Genomic DNA, 9,728 nt, shown 5'->3' on the forward strand with positions numbered 1-9,728 from the left:
CCGAAAAACACTTAACAAACACACATGAAGAAAAGAAACTAATACAACTGGCGTATTGCATACAGAAAAGTTTTAATTAATTGTTCGCAGATGTGAAAAAGAAGTAGTGGTTAACGGGTAATGGAGAGATCTCTTTTATTATTAAATATATTTGATCATATTGATTAAGCGTTTTTCTTCTTTTTGTTTTTTACTTTTTAATTGCTTGTCAAAAATAATAAAATGTATTTAAAATTTAAAGCGAGATTTTTGGAGATAGCAAACTTTACCTTTTATAAATGAGAACTAGAATTTCTAAGCCTCTTGTAATGTAAAGAGGCTTCCAAAAATTGCATCTCACATTATATCGCGGATGCATGTTATTAAAATAATGGGTTATAGCAACAGTACCCTCACTAAACGATCATTGAATACTTTGCTCCCCAAAGACAAGGATAAAGAAATTTCTTTGAACAATGCCTACATATGTATTATCAATGAAGGTTCACTTACGAGAAAGCAACTGCCATCTTGTGATGCTTTTGTGTACCATTAGAGATACGACGCGGGAGATACATTTTAAAACTTAACGACGTTATTAGTTTAATTACTTTCGAAAGCAAATGTTCGGTTTGGAAATTTATCTGGAATGCTACCTGTGAAATATTTTCTTTTCAATTAAATCGAATTACGCGTGTGGTAAAATATTACATACAACATATGTACTATTGCAATATGAATGTGGGTCACGAGATACGTCGCTTTGTGTTTACTTTATTATCTTCAACGTGAATTCATTTCTTTATTTTCTCCATTCGAGAGATTTCTGTCTTTTCTTTGAATTTGTATTATTTTTAAAGCGACTAATACATGTGTACACATATACAAATACAGCCACATCTGATCGTATTATTTCTTCATTGAAAATGAATTTCTTTCTCATTTTAAAAATCTTTCGATCACCTTGTAGATTCATCTTACTTGGAAGAAGTAACTCGAATATATATGCCATGATGATTTATTTGTCTGGATAATAAAAAATTGATTTAGAGTGCAGCAAAAGTGTATAGAACACGAAGATAACTGCGTTGTGTCGTTATAGCTTTTTTCTTATCTATACATACGTGTTATGTTATTGCTGTGAGACGAAGAAAAGTAGAAAAACAAAGAATGTAATCGTTGGTAATCGTAGAGATTATCTGTGAAGCATGCCTAATGTGGATAACATCTTGCTTATAATTATTTTATCGACGATATCGTATTCCATATAAGTACATATATCAGGTAAATCATGTGATGGAAGAAGGTAGGAATCGATCATAATCTATGATGTACATTTAGTGAAAGTTATTTTTTTATTTTCAAGTTGTATGAGTGTTAATAAACGTTCAACTCAAGTTGTCGCATTAATCATTCTTTCATCTTTGATTTAAGATTAATTCAATTTTCAAAAAATCCATACGTAAAGTGAATAAGAAAAAATCGATAATCACGTATCGTACTCTATCAGAAAAGAAAAAACAGCTTATTAAAGAAGGCGGTGGCTATCTATCCGTTTGTTGGACTATGGAGGTTCATCACGAGGTCTCTCTCTTTCTCTCTGTCCACACCCCAACTCTTCCCTCCCTACTCCGCCCCTCCTTCATTTCACCTCACTTCACCTCACCTCCACCACTACTCTTTTCCCTCTCTTTGATGTAGGAGGTGGGATTTATTCGAGCGTAGTGTTGAATCTAGTCAAATCACTCGTTGCTCAGTGTTGCACCTGCCGGATCGTTCGAAACTTTAACTTCGTTCCCTTTCGTCGTTAATCTACGTCTTCGTTGATCTTCTATTCCTTAGTGTTCGTCTTTGGTGTTGCTTTTCAAGGTTTGTTAAACAAAAAAAAAAAATAAATAAAAGTTAAGAAAAATATTGTTCTTAGAGATCTACATTAAATATGGATAATTCCATGTTAAATTCGTTTGAAAGAAATTATTCTTTTTCTTCTTTATTTCAAAATAATTACTTAGAATCGTCTACATGCATACTCGAAATACCCATTTATATATTACGTAGCTCTATGTAATAAATTAAACATGGATTGTACGATAAGAGTACTCACTTGTTTTTACTAACCAACCATTGCTTTTTAGAATTCGATCGTGACGATATTGAAAAAATTTTAATATTTGCTTAGATTCACACGTACTGCTGATTGTATGGATAATCTATAAAAACAATTATGAAAAATTATAAAAGATTAAAAAAAATAATTTAAATTTTCAATTCGTTTTTTTATTTCTTAATCAATCGATCACAACATTGTCACTACTGCTTCTTCTAATTACATGTTCTCAGATTTATCGTCGCTGCTCATCAACGTCTAAATCATCAGGAGATAAAGTATATTCAAATAATACAATTATAATAACGCGTTTTTCCCTTCATTTCAGATTGTCTTTCATTGCTAAAGAGCTGCGCTGTATTTCAAATTATATAAATGATAAAATAATAATCAACAACCAAAATATCGTTTCGTAAACTTATAAAGAAAGAAATGATCGATCATTGTCACAAAATCGACTTCGCTGGCTAATCTTTCCTGGAAAATTATTATTAAAGCAAGGGTGTATAAATGATGCTAAACAAAAGAAAAGATGAACAAGATATTCATTGTATTCTTCTTGTATCTTTAACTTATTGTTTATATTTTAAAGTGATTGAGAGAATCTGAAATTTCGATCAATTAATTATTAATAATTTTTACTCATTAATAATAATACTGATGATGATGATGATGCTATTAATGATAATAACAATAATAATAATCTTAAAAGTATTTACTATAGTTCGACCATTTCTGTAATTATATCACCTTATATAACTATATAATAATAATAATAATAATAATAATAATAATAATAATAATAATACTAATAATGATGATGATGATGATGATGATGATGATGATGATGATGATGATGATGATGATGATGATGAAGATAAACATGTAATGTATCTATAGTTCGGTTAGTTTTGAAATAATATCAATAATATTCTTTCCTAAACTTGGTATGAAAAAAAACTACTTGTTATGAAAAAAAACTACTTAAATAGGTGTGAAATTAAATTTTTTTTATATATAATAATACTGATACTAATAAAGTTCTTTGTCATTGTCATAATGTCCATCTAAGCTAAGCTAATAAGGTTTATTTATTACCGTCTATCGTACGTTCACGCAACACTATTTTTCTTTTCCGAAGCGCATGCGTGGCTGCACCCTCTAGCAGTTAAAATCTATCGTCGGATAAATTCATGATCAAAGACCGTCTCGCAGGAGTGTCGCTTTGGTACTCAGTTAACGTGGACACGCGTTACGGTTATTTCATTTAATTTAATGAGAATTTTCTAAATTTCTAAATAATTGCGATCATTAATGATTAAAATCCGATCGAAGATAGAATATATCGTATTTCTCTATCTTTTTTCTTTTTTTGCTCTTTTCTTTTTTATTCATACGTGATTACCAATTGAATCACGAACGGATTGTGATTCTTTAAGTGTTAATTATCTCGACTATGTTGAATAAAGATACGCCCGTTTGCAGTTCGATAAAGGTCATAAAATTGTTTTTTTATTTGTTTTTTTTAGGTTGATATTGAATTTACCTTTTTTCTTTTTTCTTTCTTTTTTGAAATTTTGCATTTACTTTTTGAGAAATCTTTTTAAAATTTTTGATATTGTTTTTCATCGTCAAACGAGATTAATTTATCATTTATTCGATAATCGAAAGGCAAAATGATTTCGATTATTTTTTATTTGTTATTTCTTTATTTATTTATAGAAATTAAAGAAAATGATGGAAATATTGTGTCTCCATTATTTTGTCCAACCTCTGTATTTTTCCGTTTGTATTATGGACTTGAGATTTTTTGTTTGTGTAATCGATTGTATTCCATTTATTTTCATTGTCGAACAAATTTCACTTTTCGCTCGTTTGACAATCGAAAGACTAAATTATTTTAGCCGTTGTCTCTTTATCTATTTATTTATCTACATTTCCCTTCCCTGCTCATGCTTTACTTTGTTTTCTTTCCTTTTATATCTTATGATCTTATCGAATGGTTTCGCGCGATTCGTAGGATTGATTTATTGTCAGAGAAGAAAGTCACGTGAAAATTGTTCGTTTTCCAGCTCTCATCGTTATCTCTATTGTGCGCTCCCGTCTCTTAGAATGTTCTTTTTTTCTCGCTCTTTTATTATTTTCACTTTCGTTACATTACGTTACGCAGTCGAGTTACGTGGATTTTTAAACGAGTAGTTTTCTTCTTATCAGCAATGAGAGAAGTTTAGTTTTTATCTTTCTTTGGTATTTGGTCTATTGTTTTTTATATTTTCCACAATTTTATGCTCTTTTTTTATGTGTTTATTCTCTTGCTACTCATCTTGCGTTTGAAAATGTTACAAATTGTACGATAAAGGATATTTTTTCATAGAATAAATGTGAACTTTCAATACAATGAATTCGTTTTTCAAGTTTTAATAATTTTTGAATTGTTCATTCCATATAACGAATAAATCAAAGTCATATATTTTTCTATTATTTTTATTTTCGTGACCGAATTTGTTTGAAAAGAAGAATTGAGTTTTTTACAGGAAACCAGGATATAGAAATTGAAATTGTTTATCTCATGCTATATAACACTTACGTAAATGCGAATAAGCCGTTTGTAGAGATCTTATCTTATAGACATCTCTATATTTTTTCTTTGCCTACTCAACCATAATAACTCGTCTCGTTAATGTATACATCGCGACAACTTCGGGAGCATGTTCGAGAGAGAAGTAATTTTTCTCTATATTTTTCTTTTCTTTTTCATCTACACGCTTGTATATGTTCTTCTAATTTTTATATACACCTACATATGAATTCTATATACTCTTTTTATATATATATATATATATATATATATATATATATCTGTCTTTAGAAGAAATTCTTAGGAAAAAACATTTGAAGATATTCATTTTTTAAACGCGATCAAGGTGAAAATCGAGGTTGCTTCATGGTACTTATCTTATATCAATGTTTGAACGAGATCATAAGAACACTAATTATGGCTGCGATACAGCGATATTTAAATTTCTTTGTTCACATCATTGACGATCGAGTAAATTGAGTTTTATAGATCATCAGTGGGACACAAATTTGTCTTATTAATTTTTTTTCCTTTTTGTAGAAATTTTAATTTACAAAAGAATTGAAAAAAGCAATTTCTCTTCAAGTTATTATGTATTTCTAGGGTAAATCAAATCGCCTTCAAGATGGGGGCAATGTTCAGGAGCGAAGAAATGGCCCTTTGCCAGTTATTTATCCAACCTGAGACTGCCTATCTTTCCGTTTCTGAACTTGGAGAAACTGGTACGGTGCAGTTTCGTGATGTAAGTTCAATCGCATGGAAGATTCTTTTTAATATCATCTTTTATTTTCCTAAATATGATTTAATCGTTAATTATCAAGAATCTGTCCATTAAAGGCCAATTCTTATCGACTTTCTCGTAGCTAAATGGAGATCAGAATTATTTTCAACGAAAATTCGTTAACGAAGTTCGAAGATGCGATGAACTCGAACGGAAACTTCGATATATCGAAGCGGAAGTGAGAAAGGATGATGTACCTATACCCGATAATTTATCAGAGTTACCACGCGCACCTAATCCACGTGAGATCATAAATCTCGAGGTTAGTATATTTTCATTTTTTGTTTTTCTTTTTTTTTTTCATCCTCTTTGATATCAACGTAAGATAAAGAATCGTTGTAATTTTAGGCGCATCTCGAGAAAACGGAGAACGACATACTAGAGCTGAGCCACAACGCGGTCAATCTGAAAAGCAACTATCTCGAGCTGACGGAATTATGGCACGTCCTCGAGAAGACGCAAGTATTTTTCACGGAGGTACCTAAAAGTAGTTCAGCAGCTTTTCCTCTCATAGCGCCATCCTTCTTCGTGTAATCGATGTTACCGTTTTGTCGAAGAATCAAGAGTCGTTTCTTCTTCTTCTATATCAACAGGAAGAGGCCAACGACTCGATTACTAGGGCTCTGATTAACGAGGAAGCACAGAATCCGAGTGCGTCGAGTCGAGGTCGACTCGAGTAAGTTCTCTCATATTATCTAATTATTTCATTGATTATGTTAAATTTTATATTACGACTGATAATGATATAATTTCATTTATTTTAGATTCGTTGCTGGAGTGATTAACCGTGAGCGAGTACCTACCTTCGAGAGAATGCTTTGGAGAATATCTCGTGGAAATGTATTCCTTCGTCAAGCCGAACTTGAGAAGCCATTGGAGGATCCAGCTACCGTTAGTGTCATTTTCTTTCTTCTTTTCATTGCAAAATCGAAACGTTCGATATTTATTGTCCTCGTGTACAATTTTTTTTTTTTGGTTCTTTTGTGTAATGCAGACTTATTTATTTATTCTTTAATTGGTTCTTATATACCAGTAATATGTACATGTTAGAGTTAATGCATTTTAACTTTTTCTGATTTTTCCTTAGGGCAACAAAATCTATAAAACAGCTTTCGTCGCCTTTTTCCAAGGTGAACAATTGAAAAGTCGTATCAAGAAGGTCTGCACTGGATTTCATGCTTCCCTCTACCCTTGTCCAAGCAGTCACACTGAACGTCAAGAAATGGCCAAAGACGTGCGAATAAGATTGGAGGATCTTAACTTGGTGAGAACCTACATCGGAATATCGAGTTTACTCGATCAATTTCTTGATTATGAATATTATATCTCCCTCTTTGCATGTTTTTCTCTCCCCATCTCTCATTTGTCTGCAGGTTCTAAATCAAACTCAAGATCATCGACAACGTGTCTTACATAGCGTAGCTAAAGAGCTTCTCAATTGGAGCATTATGGTTCGTAAAATGAAAGCTATTTATCACACAATGAATCTCTTCAACATGGACGTTTCGAAGAAATGTTTGATAGGAGAGTGTTGGGTACCCGTTGCCGATCTTAGAATTGTACAGACTTGTTTAACGGAAGGATCGGTAGGTTTTTCTTATATCGATCTACATCTTGAAAAATTGATTTTGAAAATTAAGAGTTTTTATATTTTAAAATCAATTTTTCAAACTATTCGAAATGGCCCATATATAGTATTAGAATTTGTTATATTTATTTATTTATATCAGAATATTTCAACAGTATATTCAAGGGGTTGCGTCGATAAAAATAGTTTATAACACTTTACGTGGGCCATCTTTATTTTTAGATCACCAACTCGTATATAACAGTTATTTTCCATTAGAAGCTCTGTGGAAGTTCAATACCGTCTTTCCTCAACGTAATTCAAACGGATGAGGATCCTCCAACGTTTAATAGGACAAATAAGTTCACTAGAGGTTTTCAGAATTTAATAGACGCTTACGGTATAGCCTCTTATCGTGAAGCCAATCCGGCTCTTTACACGATCGTCACTTTTCCTTTTCTTTTCGGTGTTATGTTTGGAGATGCTGGTCACGGTGAGTGTCGATTATTATTACAAATAAACAATACCTTTATCAATATTATCGAATTAACACAAATTTATTTTACAGGTATAATACTGATACTTTTTGCTGCGACTATGATACTTCGAGAAAAAAAGATCATGGAACAAAAGCTTGATAATGAAATAGCAAGTATATTTTTTCATGGACGTTATATTATCTTGCTGATGGGTATCTTTTCTGTTTATATCGGTATCATCTATAATGACGTTTTTGCAAAGTCCTTAAATATTTTTGGATCCAGTTGGAGAAACAATTACAATTATACGACTATAAAAGATTTTCATGCGCTCACATTGGATCCAGCTACGGAAGCTTACTTACAATCACCCTATCCTCTCGGTGTTGATCCCATTTGGATGATCGCCGAAAATAAGATACTCTTCCTTAATTCTTATAAAATGAAATTGTCTATAATATTCGGAGTCGTTCACATGTTATTCGGAGTTTGTATGAGTGTTGTTAATATAATGTAAGTGTTTGATAATTCGAATGACATAAAATTAATTTAAATTGCTTTAGAAGAATACTAATCGAAATTTATTTTTTTTCTCTTTTCTTGATCACAGACATTTCAAGAAATATTCAAGTTTGATCTTCGAATTTCTTCCGCAATTAATCTTTCTGCTTGTCTTATTTTTTTACATGGCATTTTTAATGTTCGCTAAATGGGTCATGTATGATGCGACTTCGCCAGGTATATAACTTATAACAAATAATTTCACCTTGTCTATTATTATCATTGTCATTGATTAATATTTACACATAATATTTTTGACATAATTATGACAGAATATTCAACTAAGAAATTTGACACAATATTGAACATTTATGACAGAATTAAGGTTCAGACCAGGCTGTGCACCATCCGTGTTAAATACTTTTATTAATATGATGCTGTTCCAACATGCCAAGGTAGAAGAAGGTTGTTACGAGTACATGTTCGATGGTCAGGAGACGATGCAAATGTGCTTTGTTCTTATCGCACTTCTATGCATCCCTGTAATGTTATTCGGTAAACCGCTCTGTACATTGTTTTGTTCGAAACCAAAATTATTAAGTGATGGAAAAATTATCGTAAGTATTTTGAATGTAGGAAATGTCAATTTCTTACCATAAATAAGAAGATAAATGAATTTAATTGAATTTCAGAGAAACGGTAATGCCTCTCAAGATATAGAATTGCAGAATGTACCTTCGATAAGTCAAACTGTAAGCGTGAATCAAGATCACGATAACAGTTTTAGCGAATTGATGATCTATCAAGCCATTCATACGATAGAATATGTTTTATCAACAGTCTCTCACACTGCTTCTTATTTACGTCTTTGGGCTTTGTCTTTAGCTCATTCTCAATTATCTGAAGTCCTTTGGAGTAGAGTTTTACGAATGGGATTAAGAGCTGTAGACAGTAATTACGTTGCAAGCGTTATTCTGTTCTGTACCTTCGCTGCCTGGGCGTTTTTCACAGTTTGTATTCTCGTGTTAATGGAAGGACTATCCGCTTTTCTTCATACTCTTCGGCTTCATTGGTACGTTAAATTTTGATCTACTCCTCACGAATTCATATGAATTATTTGCAAGATTCTATATCTATGGAAATTTATTCTTTCCGTGTTTCAGGATGGAATTTATGAGTAAATTCTATAAAGGAGAAGGATACATTTTTCAGCCATTTTATTTTAAAAATATACTAGACGCCGAGGATGTCGAAGATTAATCGTTTATGAATAAACAAAAGCAATAATAATTTTTTCCTAAGAAATTTACATTATTAAATATCATATATCATGATTACAAAATTTTTATTATTATCTAAACGGAACAAGACAGGGTTCTACTCAATTTCTGTAATGTGCCTTTGTCGAAAGTATATACGCTAAATATAATTAAAATAGCGAAATTATATCTTTTAATCAAAATATTGTATATTTCGATACAGCATAAAAAGAAACGGATCAGAATTCGTTTCAATTTTTTAAGAATACATGACGATGTGTAATATACAGATGTTGTAGGTCTTATCGCTGTCATAAATATTTCTTTATTATATCAATATTTTTTTAATTCATTTATTTCGATATAGATTTGGTTTTTATCGTTCTTGTAATTTGTTAAGAATCTTCGACAATATTGAGCCTTTTTATCATTGCTGTTTTATTTAGAAACGTGTTTAGTTTGAGAAAGAAAAAAGAA

General features: G+C 31.3%; 1 protein-coding gene and 1 non-coding gene across 4 annotated transcripts; one reads left to right on the top strand and one right to left on the bottom strand.

Annotated features, from left to right (window-relative positions):
• Window positions 1-318: 318 nt before the first annotated feature.
• On the bottom strand, window positions 319-439 carry LOC124947383. Its single transcript, XR_007100392.1, has one exon. It is a non-coding gene; the product is annotated as a U4atac minor spliceosomal RNA (small nuclear RNA).
• A 1,252-nt stretch (window positions 440-1,691) lies between these two features.
• LOC124957898 (V-type proton ATPase 116 kDa subunit a 1) lies at window positions 1,692-9,588 on the top strand. 3 transcript variants are annotated; one of them, XM_047515395.1, is made up of 14 exons: window positions 1,692-1,848; window positions 5,268-5,406; window positions 5,528-5,707; window positions 5,794-5,922; window positions 6,003-6,121; window positions 6,210-6,336; window positions 6,533-6,709; window positions 6,819-7,031; window positions 7,292-7,505; window positions 7,581-8,004; window positions 8,102-8,229; window positions 8,371-8,609; window positions 8,685-9,064; window positions 9,156-9,588. In XM_047515395.1, exons 2-14 carry the CDS (start codon window positions 5,290-5,292, stop codon window positions 9,250-9,252), a joined length of 2,544 nt encoding a protein of 847 aa, XP_047371351.1. In that variant the 5' UTR covers window positions 1,692-1,848; window positions 5,268-5,289; the 3' UTR covers window positions 9,253-9,588. The 3 variants fall into 3 exon arrangements, with proteins under 3 accessions (XP_047371351.1, XP_047371352.1, XP_047371353.1); XM_047515396.1 differs by having other exon boundaries at window positions 7,295-7,505; XM_047515397.1 differs by having other exon boundaries at window positions 6,039-6,121.
• Window positions 9,589-9,728: the final 140 nt, after the last annotated feature.

The sequence above is a fragment of the Vespa velutina genome, chromosome 2, assembly GCF_912470025.1.
Source record: "Vespa velutina chromosome 2, iVesVel2.1, whole genome shotgun sequence".
In the NCBI taxonomy this organism is placed as follows: Eukaryota; Metazoa; Arthropoda; class Insecta; order Hymenoptera; family Vespidae; genus Vespa; species Vespa velutina.